Genomic DNA, 27,445 nt, shown 5'->3' on the forward strand with positions numbered 1-27,445 from the left:
GTTTGTTGACATAGTTAGCAGGGTAAGAGTACTGTTTTGTTAGGCTAGCTTTAAAAAATAATAATAAATAAAGGAGACACTTAAGTGCTTAAAGGCTGAATGGATGTTAGTAATCGTTACAACAATCTTATAAGGTTTGCCAGTATTATCTTTGTCAGAGACTGGGAATGGGTGTGCGCTGAGGGTAAGAGGCTTGTCTCTTTCCCAGATTGATGTTTGAACTGGAAACTTCAGCTAACACTCTTGTTCACGATGCTGTGATGCTATGTCAGTCCTCTTTTGGTTCAACCCTGTGGGTTTCCCCTAGAATCTCTTAATTCGCCTCATCCAATCAGCCTGCTGCTTTACACATTGAAAAATGGCCTGGGAACCTCTGAATTCCTACTTTTCGGGAGCAGAAAAAGTGACAACCATCCATGCTGCCTGGTTGAAGCAATTCTGATTTTATTAATGCAAGCACATCTAGTCAAACACAGAATATCCTGCTTTATGGTACAGCTTTATATGTAGCAATTCAGCTCAGAATAACAAAAACACGGATGGCGAAGGAATGTATCAAACCAAAGGAAAAGAAAATAATAATAATAATAATAATAATAATAATAATAATAATAATAATAGAAAGCCATATAGAAATGGCACTTTTTCAAGTATATATACTAGAACCAATTGACCACTGGAGTGCACATTCATGTAAAAGCTTTTTCTGTCATCTTAAATATGTATACACAAAGTGTCCCAGAACTGCATTTCAAATATATATCTCTGAAATTTAAAGCATCCTTTTGTAAATTTCAAATACATTAACAAAGCTGATATACAATCCCTTTCATAGTGTTTGACAATGTTGCTAGCTAGGACATCTCCAAAAGTGCAAAAAACCCACTGTAATAATACAGTATAAATATTCTCTTACCTCTAGGGCTGAAGATCAATACTTCAGCATTGGGGGGTGGGGGGGATAGCAGCAGGTCACAAATAATCAAAGCCACTAATTCTGTCTCTGTCTTTGTGGGGCCATCTTTCTGTTAATACATAATATTCTGCTTCCTATTTTGACGTGTATAAATCTGTTCCATTGCTTCTGTTTAGTTAATTTGTTTTGCCTTATTCGCTGAACAATTTTTGTGGTGGCAGTGAAATGCTTTGGCAAATCATATTTGTTTTTTCAATAAAACTGAGTTTTCTTCCCAGAGAAACATGTATTAACTTGAAAACAGGGGTAGGGTGGAATAGTAAGATCTTTTCACACAGTTATGATTTTAGGTGTTGCAAATATGGTATATTAATTGGCCCACTATGGGTTCTTAGTTTAATTGTTCTCGAGAAAGTAGTAGGTACATGATAATATATAATTATCACTTAATTAAAACAAGTATTTTTAATCCAGCGCTTGGTGTTTGTTTTTTGTCTCCTAATTGAAAAATTAATTAGAAAAAAGCTGGATGGTAACAAGATTTTTAAGCAACTGAGAAATCTGAAGCCTAATGATTCTTATCAGTGAATTAGCCATCTACTCAAGAACAATTAAAACTAAGTTAAATTAGGCTAGCTTAATTGGTTTTGGAATATGCTCCTAAACTTGGTCTGTAGGGATTTGTTCCAAATGGGGTGGTTTTGCTCTTATGGGCTGGTTCGCATATGGATGTTTGGCACTTGAAAAGTGAAACATCAAATCATGATTTTGCATGTAAGTGAGCACCTCAAACGCAATACTCTTCTATTGGAGTCAGTTCACACATTCAGCTGCCGCCTGAGTAATCAAGTGATGTGGCTTGTGTGTGAGGACAGCTTGAAGTCTTTCAAAGGAGCAGGGAAAATAGTGTAGCTCTGAGAAAGGAAAATATCAAAATAGCATGATAGGAGATTTATAATGAGTAGGAAGCATTTCCTCAAAGCAATATAATAAATTAAGAAGGGAGGCATTGCAATGCTTATAAATTTGAAATTGTGCCTTGCACAGCTGTGATTGCAACAGAATGTGGTGGATTGTCTAGACAACCTCTTACAAGTTCCGCTGTCACCAATAATTATACAACAAGCTCCATCATCCCAGGAGGAGTTAGGTATCAAAAGGTGACTTCACGTTACATATATTGGGTTGACTCCAGCATCAGTCTGAGTAGACCCACTGAAATGGATGGAGCCAAATTAATCATATCCATTGATTTCAGTAGGCCTACTCTGAGCATGTCTGTATATATTATAAACAGCTATAACTACAAAAGTTACTTAATCGGGTAAATTTCTCTTACATGTTATCATAAGGTCAGGGGACATGAACTAATATCGATAGTCAATTGGCCTACCAATAGGAGCAATGCATGGCAGCAGCAAACTGTTCTCAAATTCACTGCAGGATGTTTTAACCCAGGAACAACCAATGTGGTCCTCTAAAAGTTGCTCCCATTATCCCTGATCACTGGCTTTGTCAGCTGAGGCTGCTGGGAGGTGCAATATATCAACTTCCAGAGGACACCACACTGGCTACCAATGGCTTTAATATTTTACCTGATCTTTGAGCTCACCATAACATAGTGAAGCCTTTTTATAAAGTCCACCTTGAACCTTGTGTTGCAATACTCTGGTTGATCTCCTCCGACTAATTTAAGGATTTGTTAGTCAGAGGCTAGTTTGTAAAAGACAACACATCATTGGCAGTTAATCTTTTGTTGAGACTGTGACAACTGTACTCTCACTCTCTTAAAATCCCTGATAAACAAACACACAAATGTAAACTAAAGACTTCTTGGGTCTAGTAAAGGAGGGGGAGGGGAGGAGGAAAGATGAAGGATGATCTAGCAATTATCCTATTTTACCTTGTCAAACCTAGTAACAAAAATAAGTTCTGCTGCACCATTACTGTAGGTATACTCTAGTTCATGTGCCATATCTTCCAGTTTATTTACAAAGCTGTAGCTGGTTTTTTTTTAATTATTAAAGACATCCATATTTTTATTTTGCTTGCTTCCAACCCGAGTTGCAGAAGAAGGTACGCTAAACATTTTCAGTACCTTGTAAGGCACTATTCTCTGATGTAAGAGGGGAGCAGCTATGCTGCTACAGTGGTTTTTAAGGCCAGACTAAAGGAGACATTCTTTGTGCTGAACCGCAGAGGCTCCCACACTGTTTCCTTGCAGTCGAGGGTCTATTTACACCAGGGGTGGGGGTGGGGAACCTTTTCGGCCTCGTGGGCCAGATCTTTCTCCGCCCTGCCCCCACCTCCATCGGCCAACTCTGACAGGTGGGCGGGACTACCGGCCTGTCTGCCAATCATACCAAACTTTAAAAAACTGGCAGAACTAAATGGTGAAGCTGGACCGGATCAGGACCGCTACAGGTGGGGGTGGATAAGCTTTTGTGTGCTCTCCAGAAAAAAACAAAAGAATTGGCTTGGATCCTAAGAGAGGTTTACTTATGGAAGTTCATGGAAAGAAAGTTTCCCACCGTTCCCCCTGCCCAGCAGCAATCTTGGCCTCTTAAAAACAAAAGACACTTCTCTGGATGATTAGGAGCCCTCCTAAATTATTTGGGATGGGTTGCAGGGAGCTGTTGGGAGAGGATGAGACAGGAAATTTTTATTCCATGAACTTAAGTAAACTCCAAGTCCAATTTGGGGTGATTTCCCCTCTCCCAAGGAGGCTGCAGTACCCCATCCCACATTGTTCAGATCCTTCAAAGAAGCAGGGGGAGAAGGAACACTTGACTTCCATGAACTCCCTTACATTAGTGTATCTTACGATCCAAGGCACTGTATGTAGAAATCAAACATATTGGGTAGAAAAATCTTCTCCAAGGTATGTTTCTTTTATTTGAACATTCACACATGCAAGCAACACCACCCCTGTCTATAGCGGCACACTCCAGGCAAAGCTTTACTGCTTGGCTCTGTTGACTGTATAAATTGGCCCCAAGAGCACAATTTTCTAGTGCTCCACAAAGTAAATGAGGCCAGGAAAGCAGCATAAAGACAAAAACAAAAGGGGAAACCCATAACATTGAGAAGAAATTCCAGAAGTGTAGCAGTGTAGAATCCATTGCAATAGAAGCAACAAAGAAATGTGTGGCACGTTGGAAACTCATAGATCTGTTGCGGTGTGAGCTTTCATAGGCAAAGTCCTACTTCACTAGATGGAAAAGGGGGGGCAACAAGGTGTGGCTTGGAAGCTGCTTTTTGCCTTCTGTTTTCTGTGATGCAGCAGGAGAAGCAAGCTCTTCAAAAATATCAGATGCCCAAAATGAGGGTTATAGTTCAACCAAGGGCTCTGTGCTTATACCGTCCTTAGTCAATCTGCACCTGTTCTGGGAAACGCGCTTGTCCCTCTTTAGGTCTGTGGAAGCCTTGCTGATTTCAAACGCATCAGCCCCACATGACAACATTTATTTTCAGGAAGCGTTGGGTGGATCAAGGCATAGCGGAAACCAAACCTGCAAAATGTTGAGCCCATCTGAGACTGTGCGTGTGTTAGGTGGAAGAAACCAAACATGAAAATAAAGATCTGGATGTCATCACATTAAGACACCACCATAGATACCACTCCCCACAATCCATTTCATCTCTGAGAACAGGGCCCGGCCCTTGATTTTTCTTCTTCTTTTTATAGTTAAAAAACAAAATCCTTCATTTTTTTAAGTGCCTTAAGGTTGATGTGAAATATTTAGCACATTTTTTTCTTCTGTAATTCATAAAAGGCATTGTATCTACAAAACAGACCCCAACCAGTGAGGCCTTCCTTTTTCAAATCACGTCTTCGAGGATTTAAAAACAATGTTTTTTTTAGTGTGTGCTTTAGAATCCAGAGCAGAAGTCCAAAATCTCAGGCTCTGTTGAGCAGAGTTGTCCTAAAAATGAAGAGATAAAAATGAAAAGATAACATCAGCAAATCGTCTTAAATGTTGTCACCTTAAGTTACATTAAGAGAAACAGATGCAACTGCGAATATACTTGAGATCAGCTCAGATTACTGGCTGGTATAAGTTCCCAGCTATTAGTGCCTGGCTGCCCCATTAAGCTTGGCTTCAGATCTCCAACTGCCTAGCTGGATGATTAGGTTTCTAGTTTTCTCTGTTACCTGTGTTTACCCCAGTATTCTCAATCATTTGATAATGACTTGCCAGTCCTCAACCATGTATTGAAAAGTGACTACAGATCAGGTTTCTGGCCCTTGATATTGGAACTGGTGTTCCCTGGTTTGTTTGTTTTTTATATAAAAAAATCTAGACAAATACTTAAGTTTAACTACTACACCTACACTGTATCTCTCAACCAAAAAGTGATTTTGGATCCAGCCTGTCAAGCAAGGCCTTGATTGCTGTGCAATTCAGAGCTGTTCTACTGTGTTGGATTTAAATTTGCAGCAAAATGAAGTGAAAATAAGATTGCAGAATGTTGATGGGCTGTAGTGCCTCTGGCAACAGGTGGGAAATATCACTTCTCAATACTATCCATGTTAAATTTTAAAAACCCACACAAAACATCCTGCAAAAAGGAAACTAGTAGACCAGGGAGAAGTCCTTTGCTGGTTGTGTTGGCTTTCTATTTTTCAACAAAGGTGAGCATTGTACAATGTCATCCCCCCCCCATACTGTACAATCGTGTCTTGCATGGGGGGGGGGTTATGTTCCCCTGGGTGGTCTGGGTGTTTGACTTTTAGTGTAGTCCTTTGAAGCAGAAATAGACGAAGAAGTCTTCTATGTATGGCTTTGATTTTCATTTGAGCTAGAGAAGAATTAATGGCCTAATTCTTGCCTCTCAATTGAGGCAAGCATCATGAAGTCCATGAGCATGGCAAACTTTGGCAGCCCCTCTTCTTTACCTAATGTGTAGCTCCCATGCCAAATTTCTGAAGGCTCAAAAGGCCAGTAGCGTGGGTTGCATTTCGCAGTATGAGAAAGAACCAAGGAACTGGTTTCATTACCTGAGTGTCTTCCAGCTGTCTTTCTCCATATGATTTTCTGGACCTTCACTTTCAAATGATGCAATAAACAAAGCTGAGCGTTGGGAGGGTGGGGCAGAGAAAGACGGGAAGTCAGTCAGAACATGTAACAGGATTTTAATCACATAGGAACAAAGGAAAAATAAACAAATTCCTTCCAGTAGCACCTTAAAGACCAACTAAGTTAGTTCTTGGTATGAGCTTTCGTGTGCATGCACACTTCTTCAGAACTAACTTAGTTGGTCTTTAAGGTGCTACTGGAAGGAATTTTTTTATTTTGACTATGGCAGACCAACATGGCTACCTATCTGTAACAGGAACAAAGGAAGTGGAGGAGGAGGAGTGGAGGAGTTTGGATTTGATATCCCGCTTTATCACTACCCAAAGGAGTCTCAAAGCGGCTAACATTCTCCTTTCCCTTCCTCCCCCACAACAAACACTCTGTGAGGTGAGTGGGGCTGAGAGACTTCAAGGTCACCCAGCAGCTGCATGTGGAGGAGCGGGAAAGCAAACCCGGTTCACCAGATTACGAGTCTACCGCTCTTAACCTCTACACCACACTGGCTCTCATATGTAGTAAGAACATTGCCCAACCTAGCTCAGTACTGCTTTGACTGGCAGTGTCTTTCCACAACTTGGGACAGGGAACATTCCCACCCCTATCTGGTCCTTCTGCAACTCAAGCAGAGCTGCAGCCCTTCTCCTTTTATAGCCATAATGATGTCAAACGATAGCATTTTAGGAGACATAAAAGATAGAATACATTTCCCCCCTCTTATCTCCATGGTATTCTGTAAAGCATGGATAGTTACAACTACACCTGCCGCCTTGGACCCTAAGCCTATAAAACACTGTGGTTGCATTATTGTCAGCAGCCTTGCAAGTATGTATCCTTTCAAACGGAGCCCTAACAGCCGAAGGAATCCTCTGATTCTTAGAATACTGCCATGTGGTTTATGCTTGTTGGTTGCAGAGTTTATATCTCTTCCTCTTCAGTACCAACAACATCCACAGCAAATTTGCCCATTTTCACTTTCACCGTTGAGCCTCTTGCACATGTTGTTTGTGGAAACGAGCAAATTTTGCGTGAGCTGCCGAAGAATCTTACCTTCTTCACTATAAATAGGTGCTGTGAGCAGGTAGCTCTGGATTTTCTTGTCCTTCTCAAAAGGACACTCCACCTGCTTCCATGTGATAAAGTCGTGGATTTGCCTTGAAACTTCCCAGAACTTCTGTATGAGATAAAATTATTCAAATCAGCATTTCATTATTGTTTATTTCATGCCACCTTCTGAACTTTGGTTAAGCCTGTAGTTCAACGGTTGGAGATGACAGTGTGCAGCCCCCCCCCACACCCCGGGAAACAGGGCCATCAAAAGACTTGTCAACTGTATGGGCTACATCCAGTGCTGCACAAAACATAACTTTCTCTTCCTTTCCCCATGCACCCTTCCTTCCAGAAAGTGCTCCAGTCTCCCCCAAACCCTCCAGAGCTGGTTTGAGGTATGTGCAGGAAGAGCCAAGGAGTTTTGTTGCACAAGCACTAGGACAGCACTGGCTACATCCCTACGGATTTGCAGTCACCTCCATTGGCACAGTTGCAATGGGCCTTTTCAAAGCTGCTGCAATCATGCACATGGCAGCAGCCATCTCACTCCCTCCTCCCATGTAGAAGCACCAGATCATGCAACCAGCTCCTCTGTGCAATCCTGGCATCACCAGCTTTGTGGCCGAGCAGGGATTTGAACCCAGGCCTCCCAGGTCCTGTTCTTGCACTTTAACCACTAGGTAAAATAGTTTCATCCCCTGCCCATTATGCAGCCAGCACTTCCATCTTCTACAGATGGGGACATAGGAGACAGAGGTTCTGTGTTCAATGTTGTGATAGCAAGTAACCCAATTTTTTGTTGTTGCTGAGATGCACTCACTTCAAATGCAATCCCCCCCCGCCCCTGATTGGTTAATTGCTCTAGTTTGAACGTGAGGCTGTGAGCAAGCTGTGACAAACCTATTCTGAAGGAACAGAATGCAAACAGATCAGTATAAAAATGGCCAAGTGGCAAGCCTCACTGACTACATATGGCATTCTGTTCTTTTGCTTGGATGTTTTGTCTGCCTGCAGCGCTCACTGTGCAACTGCTTCATTCACTGCCTGCAAAACAAGCTGTACCTTGAAGTTTATCTGTCCGTTGGGCAAGTGGTTGGTGTGTATTTTATGCAGAAAGTAGATATCTTTAATGAAGAGGTTGAAAACGGGGATGACTATTTTCTCCCTGCTGCTGTGTGCTGTCTGCGATCTCTGTGCTGCTCCTTGAAGGGCTGTTCGGTAATTGCAAAAGTTGCTGGATGGGTCCATGTGATGCTGTTCGGATCAAACAGAGAATTTGTTAGAATTCCTCTGAGTACAAAGGCTTACAAAATTTGCTTTATAGTGATCAGGATGGGGGTAATCTGATAATTACAAACATCCTCCCCACAGAACCTTCTTGAGACTGGAGGAAGTGCTATTTCATTCCATTAGACAGGTTGCATTCTGAGGAACCAAAGGAGTATGGAGAGTTCTGTATGAGATGGGTGCTTGCCTATACGCTGCATGGGCAGGTTTGGATTTGACCTGGGAGTTGTGATCCAGAGATTTTCAGGGTTGGTTCACACATCCATGTACATCACTTGATTACCTGACACCTGATGACCTACAGCTGCACATGTGAACTCTGTCCACTGAATAGCCTTGTGCTGGAGTGATGGGAAAGATATTGCCTATGATTCGTTAGGTGCACACATATAAGTCATCATGCATTACTAAATATTGCCTTTGGAGAGAAACGTCACTTGTTCAATTTTTGTTCCTGCTTTGATATTTTATTGTTTCACAGTGGGATATGCTTCTTTCACCAACTGGTTTTTGTTGCAAGGGTCTACTTAGGTTCCTAGTGGCAGAATATTAGTGAAATTTCCAGTGATTCAGGACAAGCCCCCCAACAATATCTTTCAAATATTCCAAACCATTTCACCCTCCTTGCTTTCTCTCTTCCCCAGTTGTGCTTGTTTTCAAATAATTTAAAAATAACGAGAGGTTTGTGGCAGGAATTACTCTGGTTAAATGTTGATCACCACTCTCCACCAGATGGCGGACTTAAATTGGAGATGAATATACATCCTGAAGGCAAAAGGAGAATCACTTGTGTTTAAACAGGGCTGATACCACAGGGACTGAGGTGGGGGAAGGGGCACCCGCCACAATTAGAGATATTCCAGGTCCTTTCTCTGAAAGTTCAGCTCCCGTTTTTAAGAAAGATCTTTTACTTATGGGCTAAAGATACACAGGCACTATTCTGCCCAATTGCTCAGTAAGATGAACCAATGAATTCCTTCTCTGCAGTGTTCCAGCCTGACGTGGGCAAAGCTGCAGATGTCTGATGAGCACTGGGGAACTTTTAAATATTATTTTCTACTGAAACTGAATTAAAGTTTGTGAAGAAATTCAATGGCTTTTGAGAGATCAGGCTATCTTAGCGGTTTCTTACTCAGCATCTTATAGTGTACCTTTTGAGCTTCATTCATACTATCTGGCTATGGTAGTAGATAGGTAGCCGTGTTGGTCTGCCATAGTCAAAATAAAAAATAAAAAAATAAAAATGGAAGGAATTTTTTTATTTTATCTGGCTATGGGCAGAGAACAATTACTAAACACAGTTTTAAAGACTTTTTTAAAAGGAAGAAATACTTGGCACATTTCTGGCAGTATGTGGCAAAGCATGAACCATTTATGGTGTTATAATGTTAGTATTATCAAAATGAACGGTTTGGATTTTCATATCATGCTTTAAAATCCATTTTTCTGGGCTGTTCTAATAATGCATTGATGCAGATTTTTGCTGTTGTGTTGTGAACCACTTGGGACATGTGGAAAAAGCAGCGTATAAATGATGATGATGATGATTTAATTACCTCTAAAACATCAAATTTGGCTGTTTTGACTTTGGACCAAGTTTTCTTTAGCCGGGCAACAGGACTCAAGTTCATACCCGCTAAAAAGAGAAGGAAAAAAAGAAATGGAAAATTTTCAGCAAATTATTGAAAACATCCCCGCATGTCTGTCAGGATGCTTTCAGCAGTACTGTTCTGCAAATCACTACTTCTGCAGGCAGTTGTGTCAAAGGAGTGTAGTGCAGATCAGAAACAGGCCATGGGATCGCGTGCTCCTTCTCATTTGTTCCTCTCCTTTCCAGACTGCATCCCTCCTTAGCCACCCTTTCTATGGTTAAGCACTGCACTGGCACCAGCACTGACCTGGCATCCCACTTAACCAGGATTCTTAAGCCCCCTTCCCTGAAGAGGGAACATCTGTAAGTTGGGGTTGCAGCTCTCTTAACTGGGGCTGCGCAACTCTTTCAGCCCATTTGCATGTTTAAAGTGCACTTCTGCAGTGGGTGAAAACCCTGATCTTCCAAGAGCTTAACTCACACAGGGAACATCCATGAATACAGAAGGCTGCTGGCTGCAAAAGTGCACTTTAAAGCAAGGTGGGACTGGAGCAGTCATGTGACACCAGCCGGTGGGGCTGATCATGTGTCCCCACAGCCTTCATCTATGTGTGTTTCCTCTTCAGGTGACAATGCTAGTTTTGAGTCTAGGACAGGAATTCTTCTTAGCTTAATCCCAACGAAGACGGCTGTTGCGTACCTTAAACATGTTTTAATGCAGGATGGAGGGAAATTTTGCTATTGAGAAAACAATTCTGTGTCCACTTTTGGTCACTTTTGTTACAACTGTGCCAAAGGTTTGAAGCTGGGAGAAGTTTGCATTTCCAGGATTTGGATAATCTCTGATTATCCCCCCCCCCAAAAAAAAAAGTCCTTTTATGTAATCAGGACAATTCACACATTAGGCATACACTTCAAATATTCTAAGTGTGCACTAGATTATGTAGACAAGAAGAGGCACACTTGCCTTTTGCAAACATGCACTGACTCTCTCCAGGGAGCCAGGATTGGTTGTACCTCTCCGTCAAATATGCTTTGAGCATCAAACTCTGATTTGCCATTCTGCAATGCATGAAAAGGTCTTGTGTGGCTCGTCTCTTTGGCAAGCGCAGACTACTTTTACCTGTCTTTCCCCTGTCTCTTCTTTTGATCTCCCACCGCTTACCAGTTAATTATTTGGAGAGTCTCACTTGGTAATATCTTTGATGCCCATTTGTCATCCAGAGTGCAGCACTCTCAGCGGGACGCTGCATCTACTCAAACACCATCATTCTACTGACGCTGTCACACACATTGCCCACAGGTGCCTTGCGGAAGAGTACTCACAGATAATGGCCATCATGGAATTAAAGTTTCCAATGTTGAAGCACTCTCTTGCCACATCAATGAAAAATTCCACTATTCTTGTCCGCTGCTTTTTCTTCACAACCTGAAATTTAAAATGCAAACCTTGAATGGGAGAAGTGGGGTTGCATTTACTCAATGGAGGCATGGCAATCCCGCAAGCAAACAACATTTGTTTGTTTTTTAAAGGCTTTGAGGAAGAGTATTTCAGTGGAAAAGGTGTTGATGTTTCTATCCTGATTTGAGTCACCTCCCCCCCCCCCTTTTTAGAGTAAGCCTTTGTGATAGTGATCTAAGATCCCTGTTTTGTTTAAAGAGCCATTATCTTTGGGAAATCATGAAAACTTTGTATGTCTATGGATGCTGGAATCCTGTAGCCTTATGTAAGGAAGAAACTAGGCGTTGGGGAAATTTTGTAAAGCAAAGAAAGAATGATTTTGGTGACTGGAATACCAAATACATTTAAAACATTCTGTCCTCAAATGTAGAAAATAAGAAATATTCCATCCAGGGGAGGTGTGCTTTGGTAGGGTGGAAGCACTGAGGATTTATAATCCAGCTTTTTTTAACGTTACTATTGATAAGCTATCCTGAGGTAAAGCACCAAGCTCACTTCAAATCTGCAGGGAAATGAGACTAATCAACAGCATTTGCACAATAATAATTGTGCAGGGCAGAGCAAGAAAGCAGTCTCAGGCAAGGCAGCGAAAAATTGCCAACCCCTCACCCCCGCTCACCTCATTATTGGCTGCTAGTCCCTATGCTACCACCTAGCAAAGTGAACATGTCTGCCACCCCATGCACCTTATTCTTCTTCACTGCAAGGAAGGTCCAAGGTCCCCCCCCCCCCCCGAGTGAGGCATTTTTCCAGGAGAGTCCTGGTGCCACCACTGCAGTTTGCCACAGTGGGAAAAAATATCTTTACATTTTTCATTTAAAGTGGGAGACTTAGGCATGCACTTAAATCTCTCCCACTGAAAACAAAGGGTTTTAAAATTCTTAGCTTTGTCTGAATGACTGCCCCATGTTGTTTTTTAAAAAACACATTTGCTGCCCACATGACGTGTTGCTGAGTTGCATTTTTGCCTATGCTGTTTGTAATTAGCTTCTGAGAATTAATGGGCTTGGTACAATTATCAGTCACTGTTCACTAGCCTTGTTGATAGTGGATCAATGCTTGCTTTGTGCATTATTTTTTCAAGTTTTGTTTCTGAGGGCTAACAAACGTTTTTCTTAAAGGCAGAATCACATGTAGGGAGAGGCTATGCTAGAACCTTTCTCCGAGCGTGCAAGATTTTACATGCAGAAAATTAACTGACATAGTGGAGCATCCAAAAATGTCATTGTCCATCTGCAATCTAATGTGATGTAACCCAGGAAGGATGCTACCACATGATTCTGCCACATGACTCTAAGAATTTTGGAAAAATGCACTCCAAAATTTATCACTGTAAGTTTTTCACTACCATACTGATTTCGTACATCTGGAAGATGATGTTTTGGGATACATTTCCATCTTCCGATCAGACTCTGACATGTTACGAATCCTATGTGCGGTTGGTGTCCACCTGTTTGCATACAGAGAAGACACTTCTGTTGAGGTAAGCCTACATATTCTCTATATTGGATTTCAAAAACTCTAAGAAAGCTGTTCAGCTCTCAGCCACTAATGGTTGTTCTAAGTACCTCTAGATACTTTCATGTCACAGGCACACAATTCTCCCTTCATTTTTATTATATGGAGTTTGAGAAAGAGGCACATGCTGTATGTTTTAGTTTGGCACTGTAAGCAGATCAAGCGAAGCTTGCATCTTGGAAGCCACAGAGACTATTGCATCTCCACACCTACACACTGTTCATTCTAAAGTGAAGATGTACTGTTTGTTACAAGGCATGATGTAAAAGGTAAAAAGGTAAAGGTAAAGGACCCCTGTACGGTTAAGTCCAGTCAAAGGTGTCTATGGGGTTGCAGCGCTCATCTCGCTTTCAGGCTGAGGAAGCCGCGTTTTTCCACAGACAGCTTTCTGGGTCATGTGGCCAGCATGACTAAACAACTTCTGGCACAATGGAACACTGTGACAGAAGCCTGAGTGCATGGAAACACCATTTACCTCCCCCCCAGAGCGGGACCTATTTATCTACTTGCACTGGCATGCTTTCAAACTGCTAGGTTGGCAGAAGCTGGGACAGAGCAACGGGAGCTCACTCCGTCGCAGGGATTCGAACCGCCAACCTTCTGATTGGCAAGCCCAAGAGGCTCAGTGGTTTAGACAAGGCATGATGTGTGTTCATATGACCAAACCCATTCCTGTTCCCTCACTGTGGTCCAGTTCATACATTTCCAGAGCAACATGGTTGCTGTTTCCCACAGCCCCCATCCCATAAAGTTCCCGAAATATATGACACACTGAATTGTGTTGGAGGCGAAAGTCACAGGGGACTTTGCAGTGCCACATCTGCTAGAACTCAAGGGGAAGTACAGTGATGAAGGAGCCTCCTGGGATATCACTACACCCTACAGTATTAGCGTCGCATGGGATGGAGCCAGGTGAAGCAGCAGTAATGCTGCTTGGGGAATGTATGAATTGGGCTTTTGCTACGCAGCGTGAGTCAAATCAGAATAGGATGGGAATGGGTGCAAAAAATACAAAGGGAAGCTGACTTCAAGTGCCAACAAATATTCTGTAAAGGATTGCATTTTTGCATGGGCGGGTGCATTCATATGCATTCTGAGCCAGAGGAGATGTTACTTGGTGGGAGGTGGCTAAGATACAGAGTTTCAGCCAAGGCAGTTTGGAATGAGTTGGGCCAAAAACTGTGAGAGTGAAGGAAGAGTAGCTGGCACATTTTCCTTGTCAGTACTTGCCTTACAAATCTCCGTCGCCACCAACATGCTGAGGCAATTAAACCAGTTGTCGTACGCCTCCAGAGTGTAAGTCTTAGTAACGTCGCCTCGGCACTGCAAAAGAAAGGTTGTAAATTATGCCTGTATGAAACGCCTGCAAAAAAAATGGTTGTTTCCAGTGACACCCATGCATCTCCACACAAGTGACTTCAGCTTGCATGCTTCAAAGACAGTCACACTCTCCAGGTTGCGATTCAGTGGCGACATGGGGCAAATGAACTCCCCCATCCCATGTGGTATCCTCCTTACTAGATCAGTGCCCTCTATTATTGGGGAAATGTTATGTCCTGAGTTCTGTCAGATGCAAAAGTATTCCCCATTTGAGACATTTCCAGCAATCAAGTGCCCCACATGGGCAATTCCCCCTCACCTCACAGGATTACAGCCTATGTGAGGTCGGGGAGCAGGGCTGAAGTCTCTGGCTCTGCCTCCTATGTCACTTCCTTGTCACCTGATCTGTGCACCTCTCACATATTGCAAGGGTAACTTCTTCAGGGGATGGGACTGCTGTAAGTGTTGGATATGTAATGAGGGTGCCAGGCAAGACTCCCTGGGGAGAACCTTCCACAAGTGGGCAGCCATACCCTACAAGTATGAGATGCAGTCTGGGCACTGACAACACCCCCTAAGGAAGGGGTGAGGCCCTGTTTCCTCCCTTGCACAATTATAATTGCGGGAGGGGAACTCCCCAAATATGGCCAATTGTTTTGGCTATAAGTGCACCATTAGAAATAAGAATTTTGGTTCTCTTTTATATCATTCTGAATTTTTGGTCTGGACAGCTGTCTGGGAAACCACTTAGAGCATTCAGAGAGAAAGGGGTGTATATTTCTCGTGCTTTTCCTCCTGAGGTGTTTGCGAAAATAGTAAGGATTTGCATATTGTCTTCAATAAGTGTGTAGGAATGACAAGCAGGGGGAAAATACACACTGTCCAAACCCATTTTGTCATATTTAAGAGATGACTGCATGTTCAGTAACATTATATGCTAGTAGGGAACAATAGCCAAGGTGGGCGTACTCAACTCACTGTATGTAACTGAGAAACTTCAAATTGCTTTTAACCTTGAAGGAAGGTTGAAAAAAAACAAAACAACATATGACACTTTGCTACCTGGGGACTTTAAGGAAAGAGGCTCAAAATAATAAGTACTGGTGTGAATTATGATATTTAATCTTTTCTTGTTGTTGTGTCTAGACAGATCCCAGTCTTGTGCAATATCCCTGCAGACTTCCTTGACCTCTGAATTCCATAATTGCTAACTTGCAGAAAAGAACTGCTACATAAGGTGCTCTTTACATGTTCTCCCAGCTGTGTAGGTGGCAGCTCACAAATAGGGATCTCTCTCTCTCCTATCTGAATAAAATCTACAGGGCACCTAAGAGACAAAGGGGATGGGGGCAGCGATAGGGGCTATTGTCTTATCCAGCAATTTACTTGTTTATCCTCAATGCTTAAGTCTCATAAAGCATGAACAAAAAAATCCTCCTTCGTCTGTCATGCTATATGTATGCACAATATATTAAAATGTACTGGAAGCCTCAGCTAGTGAAGAAATCAGTGCAGTCAGCTTATTTAACAGGAGCTGTCCTATTAGAGCAGAGCTAGCCATATGGTCCTTACAGATGATATTGGACTTCAGCTCTCACAATCCCTGAACATTTACCAAGCTTGCTGAGAGTTGAGAGTTCAGCAACAAGTGAATGGCACCACACTGGCTATCCCTCTCTTAGAGTACACCCCTCTTTAGTCTCCCATATCCAAGTGCAGCTTGGTTGTCTGACAGTTCAAGAAACTAGCTAAATACTGCAGGTGATAATTTTCCTATTTCTTCCCATTCGATTCTTGGGTGTACAAAAACTTGGTATGTGCCATAGGAACAGGGTGTCAACTTAAATGTGGCAGATTGGGCAGCTATTGATGGAATGTCTACACCAGTTGTTGTGTACCAAAACTAGCATCAGCTCCAGTCACCACAGGGCTGTGATTGATGGGAGTTGCGGTCCAAAATATCTAGAGGGCACCTGCTTGGCAAGGGGTGGCCTGCACTATGGATTTAGTCTGGTGTAACAGTAATCCTCTTTCTTGAGGAAATCCTGGAAACTGTAGTTCTGGGTGGAAGATAGTAGCCTAGTGATTTCTGGCCAAGGATCTTAATCCTAACCCATACCATGCCCTTACCAAGCTAAAATGCTCAAGATTCTTTGGGGGGAATTATAGCACTTAAACTGTTACAGAAACAAGATAAGTTTGCCTTTAATTTTAAACACCTGTATAAGCCATGCACACAATGTTACCTGTAGCCCTGTTTCAAATTGCCACTGCGTTCACACTTTGTACACACCTTGTGATTATCCAGGGAGTCCACGTGGCTGACTATTTGCATGAGGTCCTCGGGGTAAATGTTGCTCACCCTCTCCTAGATACAGCAAGATAGCAAAGGCCGTCAATTTTGCAAGCACACATATGAGGAACAGAGAGCTGTGACAGCCAGCCAGCCCTGTCGGGCCAGATCAGATTCTAGCTGCTCAGCACAGCAGAGAGGAGTGATGGGTGGGCAAAATAACCATTGATGTAGTGGGGCAGGTGGTTTCACAGCTGCATATTCACCAGCAGAGCTTCCAGGTTAATATTTGGCATCCCTTACTCCAGGTCAGGGAACCAGGGGACAGTAATGCAGATATGTGGTTGGACCTTTAAGAGAGGTGGTCCTTGGGAAAGATTTCTGCTTTCATTTGTCTCTCCTAGTCTCTGGGTGTGTTAGCCTTGCTCTGAGATGACATTTGAAACCAGTCCTGGTAGCATGTATGGATGGGTTGAGTGGCTGAAGTACTCATTAGAACGATTTAGAAGACAGTGAGCTTCTGATGTTGACTGTGACTCCTCTTCCCCCTCCCTTTTCCCCCTTGAGATATTCCAAATCAGGAACAAGAGTTTGATAATGCAATGAATCTCCTAAAAGAGGTTGCAGGAGTGAGAAAGTGATCAGTCGCAAGTGGTCTTTTCTCTCTCCAGCTCAAGTGAGTTCATTGTCTCTGTAACTGCCAGGCTCCCTTCTTCCTTCGGTCTCTCTTATATCTAGAAGCCACTTTTCTCAAACCTTCAAGCTGTAACTCAGAGCTCGGCTGGAGAACAGCTTGCCCTGGCCCTGCTAAACCTTCAAGTAGATGGAAGATAAAGGAACTCACCAGCTCAATGTGTGTGAGTTGCTGCGCAAGGACAAGTGGGTCACAGCAAACACTCAGTATGTCTTTCTGTGACGACTGAGGCTTTGTTTTAAGGATTGTGCCTTTGTCAGTCACGGGTTGGCGGAACTTCTCTCTGATCTCCTGGTACTGATTGCGTGCCGCAAGAGTCATCAGTAGATTCTGCGTCATCTGGCTGATGATCTTCTTCACAGTTCCATTTTCCTAATCAATAAAACAGACTGTTGTTAATTATTCCTGGCTGAGGAAATTCTAGATTGCCTCTTTGTTAATCAGAATTACGCTGGAAAGATTTCTGACTGGGATACTAGAATTCAGTATCAAGTCAGTTCATGTGCTGAATAAGCCCTCAGGAGGATTGGAGAGCTTTTTGCAGATGAATTGTATCATCATTCCGATTTGTGTAGGATTGCCAGGTGATTTGAGATACCAGCCAAAACAGGGAGGATGCTAAGTACTTAAATGACTTGAGTCAACAATGCCCCCGAATGGAAGCTACAACTGCCAATCCATTCTAGTCATATAGAACTACTAGAACAGCTTACAGTTTATAGTCTTAGCCAGCCAGCTAGCTAGCCAGCCAGCAATTAGCCTAGGATAGCTCACTTGGGTAGAGTGTGGTGCTGATAATGCCAAGGTTTGATCCCTACATGGGACAGCTGCATATTCCTGCACTGAAAGGAGTTGGACTACATGAGCCTCAGGATTCTAACTATACAACTCTATGATTCTAGTTCAGTTAACAGTTGGACGGTTTTGTTTCAAATCACATGGGAGCTAACAATCAAGGAAAGAGCCAGCTCAGTGACTCTTAGCCCAAAGCACAGTTCAACATCAGCTGCAACATCAGGAATGCAGGAGAATATGAGGGAAAGTGAGTATATTAAGATGCTCCACCTTTCCTTGATAGAGGCATCTAGTCAAGAATATTTAGGTTGCTTTCCATGTTATCTGTGTAATGTATAGCCTTGCTAAAGTCCTGCGGAAGAGGAACAATAACCTCTCACCTTAGAAACAAGCTCTAGTTACATATATAAGCAGGGACAACGTTGCCACAACTGACTGAGTCTGCCTAAACTCTCCTTGCTGACGTCTGTGTTAATTTGGCTTGTTGCTCAATTGTGACCTCAAGCGCATGGCCATGAACCTTGATAAATGTTGTCATCCTGCTTGCATAGGCATGTAGGCTGCTTGATCTTCCTTTAGTATTCCTTACTGCACTGAGACTTTAAAGAACTGCCTACGCAATACACTTGGGCCCTGCTCATGTCTGAAATCCTTGGTATGTCTTGCATCTTTGCTTACTCAGGCAGCAAAAGCAGCCTGTCTGTGTCATCCTTGAGTCTCCACGGCAAGCGACATTGCCAATGTCAGCATGTTTATTTTATGGCTGTTACCTGACTGCTATGTTACCACAGCATATGAATATAAGCACAAAAGTCTGACAAGTAGAACCATGTCCCTAGGATGCCCTAGACATCAGAAACATGGGCTGAGAGAGTTACCTTGGCTAGCCTAAACCTACAGCAGAGGTTAATCTCACTGGGCCTCCTCGCAGAGTGTCACATGTGTGATGTCATGCACACGCAAAGGGCCTCCTCCCCAAAGTCGGGCAGAGCTTGGCGCCTCTGACATGCACCAACCTCCCCTTTGTTTCCACAGATACTTCAGATATTGCATTTTGGGGACATATAGACAAGAGTGAGTATGCAATCTTCAGATCAGCAAGATCTGATTTTTCAAATGGTGATTTGATGTTCCCACATTATTACCACTTAAATGTGAAGGATTGCACATGGCTCTCAATTGAAAAGACATATGTCTAGATCAGGCTGATATCCTAGGTACACTTAAAGGTAAAGGTAAAGGGATCCCTGACCATTAGGCCCAGTCGTGGCCGACTCTGGGGTTGCGGTGCTCATCTCACTTTATTGGCCGAGGGAGCCGGCGTACAGCTTCCGGGTCATGTGGCCAGCATGACTAAGCCGCTTCTGGCGAACCAGAACGGTGCATGGAAACGCCGTTTACCTTCCCGCCAGAGTGGTACCTATTTATCTACTTGCACTTTGACATGCTTTCGAACATGCTAGGTTGGCAGGAGCAGGGACCGAGCAAAGGGAGCTCACCCCGTCGCGGGGATTTGAACCGGCAAATCCTAGGCTCTGTGGTTTAACCCACAGCGCCACCCGCGTCCCTTAGGTACATTTACCTGAGTGTAAATCACACTGAAGCCAGTGGGGCTTACTTTTGAGTAGACATGTACAGAAATTGTACATCATAAGCAGGTGGCCTTATAGCAGTTTATTGTTTTTTTGCATAGGTATGCAAACACATATAGACAACTCTCCCGGTCCCCATTTTATTGGCTCGCATGCTATTGTTGATCTTGTTGGATATTTGTAGGCATGTTTTACAGCCTGAGAAGCATAGGCCTTTACCAAGATGAATTATTTTTACAACTTATTATTCTTGATTCAGGTATAGCCTCGCTGATGAATGGGAGACAAGGAGGAAACAGGAGTGTTTCCTCCAATTTTAAAAATGACCCAGTTAATGAAAACTGAACATAAAACAAAATATAATTGTTTTCCTTTAGTGTAAGATTGTACGAGTGTTTTTGCGCACACCGTTTAAAAACCCAGCACATAGCCTTAATCATTTCCTCTTGCCTTCAGGTTGTGACAGCTTAATAAAATGCAGGTAAACAACATTGCTGACATCCTGAAACTTGTCATGCTACTCTTGACAACACCTTTAATATCAAAGCATCACCTCCAATCATCATGCATTGCTGCCAAAGCTGTTGCACTACTCTAGTCTTTTTGGCCATTAACATTTTAAACAGACACATGCCTGTCACTCTTAAACCTCTGGGGCCAATCTCAAATATATATTTGGAACAGTCATTTCAAAAAGACAGCATTCTTCTCGCTCTACCCTTTATAGTACTTAGGCAACATGCCTAACCAGACATAGACTCAGGAAGCAAATACCACTGAACTCAGCTAGACTTTGGAGTAAACAACTTTAGGATTATGCTGTAAGGATCTAGTTAGAGCCTTTTATCCCCTCCTACCTGTGTGCTTTCAGAATGTATTTGATTTATCAACATAAAATAAGGTACAATAGGCAGTTTTTAATCACAAGGCCATGTGTGAATTTTGTACCTTGGCACCACTTGGTAGGCTGTGCCTTGATGCACAGACAATTCATATAGAATCAGAACTGTAGAGTTGGAAGGGACCCCAAGGGTCATCTAGTCCAACCCTCTGCAAGGCAGGAAACTCAGCTAAAGCATCCGTGACAGATGGCCGCCAACCTACCTGAGAAGCCCTTTCCAATTTTACAGTGAGATATGGAAATTCTAAAGGAATATGTTGACATCACACCAGCAGTAAGAAAAAATAATAGGCCAGTTGCCTTACAGGAATATGGCGAACATCCAAGCACTATCCAATAGTATGCCACACAAGTGGAGCCTGCAAGAAAATGTTGCAGTGTACCCTCCCTCCCTAGAAGGAGTGCTTCTGTTCAGGGTTCTAGGCAGCCGTTCCTTCTAGACATGACATTCCACTCTCTTCCAACTGTTGTTTTTCTATTCCAATTGATTCTTAGTGTCCCTGGCTACTGAGGGCACTCAGTTTTCATTTAGCTGTATTTTCTGATGTAGCAGAGGGCTACCCACTTAGACCTGTTTTTGTTTTAATTTAAAAAAACACAACATTTTGCTCTTCTGCAAACCTCAGGGCCTCCCTAAGCAGTGGCGGAGCTAGTCGCTCAGGCACCCGGAGAGGCGCATATGCCGTGCAACCGGGGGTGGGTTGATTTGCCCAGGGGGGCCGAATGGCATGGCAGCAATACACCCAGGGGGCTGATCGGCGTGACGGTGATCCACCCGGGGGGCCAATTGGTGCGGCAACGATCTACTGGGTTTTTTTTGTTACCCCCCTGGAATGACGTGGGGCAGGCTGCCCCCACCGCCCCATGCCCCATACCAATTGATACCTCCCTCTCCCCCAACCCCAGTGGCCTTTCTGGGCTCTTGTCTTCACCACTTGAGATTAGGGGGAGCAAGTGAAACACATATATGGTGGTTTGGGCTCTCTCATTGCTAGGATTACATTAAGACCGGTCCCATATGGGGGTTGCAATGGTAGCAAGTACCGTGCGTTACTCAATAGTGGTGGTGTGGTCAGTTGTACATAAAATTTGAGGAGTGAGAGGTCCCTGAAAAGGCAAAAAGGGCCAACTCCTCTGCTCTTGTTAATACCATTTAGGCAAGTCATGGTCAGCAGTTGTGGTGCCTCAACGCATCTAGCAAATATTTGCAACCTGTCAAGACAAATTATAGGTTGGGACGGGTGGTGGTGGTATCTGTTCCACCTGCATGTGTGTGTGTTCCTCCCCTTACCTCATCACACTGTGTGATCCTGTGAGCAATTTCCTTCAGCTCTTTCATAGATTTTTCATCCTGGAAGTCATAGGGGAAGGTTTCAGTCCATTCTTTCAGGAGCTGAATGATCTTGGCAGCAAAGGACTTAAGCTTTGCCTAGGAAAGAATGCAGAGTGGTTAAGCAATGAGCCAAGGAGACTTTCCTTGATGGTGACTTCTGGGTAACCAGATGGCACCCCAAGTGCCAAATCTTTGAATCATTAACAGTGGCATATGAAAACAAAAGGAAAAATAAGTTGTGTTAGGCTAAAGTCTCAGCTGGTCTTACAAATCCCTTTCTGTCTTTCTTCCAATAGGGAGCATTAAAAAGAGAGAGCAGGTGTGTCTAATGCTTAGCTCAGCATCCTCAAAGCTTTGCATCAGTGTGGTGTGTGTTGGGGGGGGGTGCAGTTTGGTTCTTCCAGCTGTCTCAAGTGCATACACAACAGCCATAAAAGAAAGGAAAAATTAAGGGATACCTTTGATGCAAAGTTTTAGCGGCTTGCTCTACGGCTTTAAAGCACATTTTGTCAGAAAGCTCTGTCTCCAGCTTCTTCCATACAGACAATGCATCCCTTGGGTTTATTTTGTTTTAGACATTAGCCAGTCAAAGTTAAGCACGTTGATTTAAGCGTATGCTTAGCTTCCTCGTTAAAAACAACAGGAAGCGAAACCGCTTTTAACTGTGACTGGATTGTGGCATTTATTTATGTGTCCCGCAGCGCTGCAAGTCCTCATAGCAGCTTACAAAATATCAACATAAAAATAAATGTGGTTTCATGCCAATTTGATGCCTGATATTTAAAATGCACAGTAAACTGCCCCACAAACACACAGAGACAAGCAGGCAGGGTGAAGGAAAGGCACTGTCTCCTCTGGCAGCTCAAAAGCTGTTTGTTAAAAAAAAAACACACAAAAAACAAAAGAAGGTTTTGCCAGGTGGGTTTCTCAGGGAGAGTTACAACGAGAAAGGACTCCAGGTTTGCAAAGATTGCCCTAAGCAGAGCTGCTTCTGAATATCATAATGAATATGAAGGAATAAAGTGCTGAGGTGCTCCTTCAGATACTGAGGGCCCAGGGCTTTTGGGGTTCTGAAAATCAAAACCAGCCCTTTGAACAAGCTTGCAAAGTGGGAAGGAACCTAGGTCAGTGGCAGAACATATTCGTTACATGTAAAAGATCTTGGGTTCAACCTGGTATCTCCAGGTAGGCCTTATGAAAGACTTCTGCCTAAGACCTTGGAGTGCTGCTGCCAGTTACTGAGCTGCATAGATCAATGGTCTAACTCGTTCCTAAATCCAGTGTAAATATTTAAGATAGGTGGTGATTCCTGCAGCAAATGGCCATTGGGCACCTTGAATTGGACCAAGTGTTATTTCCAGCACTTCCCAAAATCCAGTGCATTTACTATACAGTGCTACCTCGGATTAAGTACTTAATTCGTTCCAGAGGTCCGTTCTTAACCTGAAACTGTTCTTAACCTGAAGCACCACTTTAGCTAATGGGGCCTCCTGCTGCTGCCACGCCGCTGGAGCATGATTTCTGTTCTCATCCTGAAACAAAGTTCTTAACCTGAAGCACTATTTCTGGGTTAGCAGAGTCTGTAACCTGAAGCGTATATAACCTGAAGCATATTTAACCTGAGGTACCACTGTACAAGGAACATGCACATCTTTCTACATTGTAATCAGGTGTCACGAGGCAAGATCATTCTTCTAGTTTCATTACATATTGGTTGGAGTCTAGTATCAGCAAATTCCAATGCAGCCTTTTTTGGAGGGAGATGGAAATTTAGATTTCCTTCATTACTGAGTCATTTGAACTTCATCCAGGCTTTGGAGGGTGGGGACTTCCTAAATACTCCTTGGTCACAGGGCATCTTATTCATTTCTCCTAATAGCTCTGTTGTTGTACCTTTTCTTCACTGTGCTTGGGTTTATTAGCTAATGACATTTAATTAAAGTTCTCAGCGAGAGAAAATGATTTAAGTTTTGCTGTGAGAAGGAGCAGAAATACTGTAATGCTCTCAGCAAAGTTTGGGGGAGCAACCATTTCCTTTGTTTGCCATTCAGCCAGTTGCTTCAAGTTTCTCCCCACCCACAGCCACTTCAAGCAAGCAAGGGAAGGGTTATTCCTTCCGTGATTTCCACCCTTGCCTGGGAATTTACAGAGCTCTAGGGGATGTCAAGCAGACAGGTTCCCTTTTCGGAGAAAGAAGAAAATGCCTTGCGATTGCTTAACATAAAGAAAGTGATCCTTAGGCTCCAGTATTTCAGGCTTTGGGTTTTTTTGTTCTTTAAGAAAAATAACCCAGCAGCTCTTTATTGATTCTTAACAACTCACCAAAGACAATCTGCTGGAGACTCAGCCACTTGCTTGCGATATTAATGTCTAAACAGATTACATAGGAATTCTAGAAAAGGGTCGTTTAAGAACTGCAAGGAACAACTGTTGTACTACCCAGCAGATGCAGCGTCTAGGGCAGAAAATGGATACTGGCAGTTCCTGGGCTAGACTCTGTGTTTTAACATTTGGCCCCCAGGTTAACAAGGAAAGAGTGATGTGTGGAAGGAGAAACAGAGGACTTAAACAGCAGTCTCTGAAGGGTTGGTAGCAGGATAATGGCCAATCACCCTCCCTACCTAACTTCTAAAATTCCAAAGACCAGGTTCACATGTGAATATATATCCTTTAATTTCACTGTGCTTGATTACTGTGCACTTGAGGATTGAACGAAAACTAGAACTGAGCCAAAGTTTCTCAGAATACACATTTTTTCTAAGAAGATGGTCAAGATCTTTCTCTGCCCCCCCCCAATCCATTTTGCAGAATTCTCTGCCATCTATCATGGTGACCACCATTTCCCCCTCCAAGCGCCCTCGAGCTGCGCTGGGCTTTGGGTGGGATGCAAATTGATGGCCAAGCTGCCAGCACAGTTGCAGCATCTGCAGCATCAGCAACAAAAAATATTCAGGGGGGAAGAGACAAAGAAGCTGTGCTAATGATTAGCCACACCCGCAAGAACAGTTGGAGAACTCCTCCTGAAAGAAAAATGGCAAAATGGTTCCCCCAATTCCTCTCCCCACAAACAGGGTGGAGAAATTCAAGATACGGTGAAGCGTTTAGGGTAGGGGAACATGTGGACTTCCAGACATTGCTGGACTCTCATCTCCCATCATCTCCAACCAGCAGGGCCCATAATGGCCAGGGGTGATGGCAGCTGTAGATGGGATCTAAAAGGTCACAGGCTCCCCTCCCCCCATTTTAGGCAATTAGTTCTTCTGGGAAAGTATCACTCCTCCCCACCTCCAGTTGAGATGCTTGTTAGTTTTTGGACTAGAACTCCTGTCATCCCTAGCCAGCAGGACCACAGTGGTCAGTGATGATGGGAATTGTAGTTTATAAACAGCTGGAGACCCAAGTTCGAGAAACACTGCAATAAATCAAACTGAGCTGTTCAAAGAGAAGAGAGTGGGTTTTAATAATAATAATAATAATAATAATAATAATAATAATAATAATAATACCATTTTTGACACATATCCAGTGGAAATTCTTGGCAGTGGAAAACTTAAAGAAATGAAACAGCACTCCTTTGATTTACTGGTGGGGGGGGGCAGTGTTGATAGCTATCATGCATGCAGGTCCTAAATAGTTCTACCTTTTCAGCAATTTTCTGGATTCTAGCTACAAATTACATTCTGGCAGTTCCCTAAGGAGGGCAATATCTGATTCCCCCCTTGTCCCTATTATATAGCCTTATAAAGTTAACTTGCTACTTTTTGGCAGGGTTAACAGCCCTCTGACATATTTATGAAAACGTGGTATTTTAAAACACCGAGACCCTCTCCCTTGTCAAATAAAGCAGCAAAAGCCTCCCAAGTGGATCTGAGCAGGGCTAAAGTTTGTGTTTAATCTGTCAGCTTGTGTCTTGGAACATTTTGTGTGAGATTTTGCTAGTGGCTGGTGATGTCATTAATAAAGGAATGATAAGTATAAGCACATAACCACAAAGCCTGGCTTCTTGCCAGGGTTTCTGCTCACACGCCACCCAACTGGTATTTGATTTAATAGTTTGTTTATACAGGTACCTTATCACAGTGCATCAGAGCTCTGTGTGTTTCATCTATTTTGCACAGTAGTAAGCTTTGACTGGCAGCACTATGACTTTTCAGAACTCACGATTCCTTAGCAGATCACGGACAAAATTAAAACAAGAACTGTTCTGCTGAAGAAAGCTCCACAGACGCAATAAACAATGCCGTCTCCTCCAACATTTGAGAAGAGGAAACCAGAATCTTGATACATAACCATTTCCTCTTACTATGTAAGAGTTAATGTCTCTGGAATATGACAGTGTGACACAAGAAAGACTTCAAATACTGTCCTGAAAATAAATATTTGCAAGCTTTTGAAAGGACAGAGGAGATAGGACTCCAGTGCATCACTCTTCTATCCTTAGCCATTCCCTTCTGGTGGGGATGCCCAGAAGCATGGAGAAAGCAAGGGTCTGATTCATTATACATGGTTTAACGAGGATCAATCCCAATGTATATGTATGCTAGGCTTGTTAAAGCAACTTATTTGTTTAGGGACAGTGGTGCGCAATGGGCTTGGTGAGGGGCGAGGCAGGACAGTGAATGGTAAGTGGAACCGGGAGTTATAATAGGTAGAATCAATGCTTAGTTCATAGAATCAGAGAATTGTAGAGTTGGAAGGGACCACGAAGGTTCATGTAGTCTAATCCACTGCAATACGGGAATATTCTGCCCAATGTGGGCCTCGAACCCACGAGCCTGAGATTAAGAGTCTCATGCTCTACTGACTGAGCTATCCAACTCTCCCACCCCCTGTCCATTTTTCTAACAGGTCCCACCCCTGATCTTTAGCAACAGTCTGACATAAGATAAATTAATGGCTGTTGCTAGGTATAAATTGCAGTGTGTTTCCTACACATGTAGCATTAGCATGCCCAGAATCTATTGCCTGAGAATGCTGCAATTGTAGGCACCTTGCACGTGAGGCTGTCTCTGTAAAGTCTCACACAGATAATGTTTTGTTTGTTTTAACATTTGACTCAGATGATGCCTAGGTACGTTCAGTAATGGCTGCTAAGGTGAAATTTACAGGTGTTTGTTTCAAGGAAGGCTTACACAGCCGTGCTTATCACGATGTAAATGCAATTACCCTGGCAGCATTGCTGTGCAAAACAGCCAACGCGGTTGCTCAGCGCACGAAAACAGCTATGAGATTCAGTTCTCCTACCCACAGCAATAACACTGTGCCAGTTCCAGTAAATACAACTGGCAGTAAAGTTCGTATTATTGAGTATATACAGCATGTGCAAAAACGAATAGGTTAGCAAAAGGGTACAGCTGGTGACTAGGAGATTGTATCTGTTAGTTGGAAGAACCTGTTTGACAAGAGGGTGTAGAGATTTCAGGGAGAGAAGAAGAAAAATACATTGCTTCTAAACCAGTGAGAATCTTTGAATTCCACATACCTTGTCTGCATCGACTCCAGTCTCCAGTTGCTGCTTCTGTTTAAGGCAGATTTGCCCCACTTTAGCTAGGAGTTCATGGGGGTGAATGAAGACTCGGGAACTCAGTAGGAAGGTAAAGATATATGTCCTCTGC

At 43.1% G+C, this 27,445-nt stretch overlaps 1 protein-coding gene across 5 annotated transcripts in view; it reads right to left on the minus strand.

Moving 5' to 3' along the window:
• Window positions 1-422: 422 nt before the first annotated feature.
• The window catches only part of RASGEF1A (RasGEF domain family member 1A), a 224,312-nt gene continuing 197,289 nt past the window's right edge, over window positions 423-27,445 (minus strand). For all 5 annotated transcript variants that reach the window (XM_083502724.1, XM_083502721.1, XM_083502723.1 and 2 more), the window contains exons 3-13: window positions 27,313-27,441; window positions 21,789-21,926; window positions 17,360-17,581; window positions 16,516-16,590; window positions 14,133-14,225; window positions 11,249-11,351; window positions 9,888-9,967; window positions 8,107-8,298; window positions 7,045-7,168; window positions 5,919-5,991; window positions 423-4,842 (exon numbers count right to left, since the gene is read on the minus strand). In XM_083502724.1, coding sequence (XP_083358850.1) covers window positions 4,818-4,842; window positions 5,919-5,991; window positions 7,045-7,168; window positions 8,107-8,298; window positions 9,888-9,967; window positions 11,249-11,351; window positions 14,133-14,225; window positions 16,516-16,590; window positions 17,360-17,581; window positions 21,789-21,926; window positions 27,313-27,441 — 1,254 coding nt within the window. In that variant the 3' untranslated portion in view covers window positions 423-4,817. The remainder of the gene's footprint in view (window positions 4,843-5,918; window positions 5,992-7,044; window positions 7,169-8,106; window positions 8,299-9,887; window positions 9,968-11,248; window positions 11,352-14,132; window positions 14,226-16,515; window positions 16,591-17,359; window positions 17,582-21,788; window positions 21,927-27,312; window positions 27,442-27,445) is intronic.

Source organism: Podarcis liolepis (assembly GCF_965112155.1).
Source record: "Podarcis liolepis genome assembly, chromosome: 5".
NCBI lineage: Eukaryota > Metazoa > Chordata > Lepidosauria > Squamata > Lacertidae > Podarcis > Podarcis liolepis.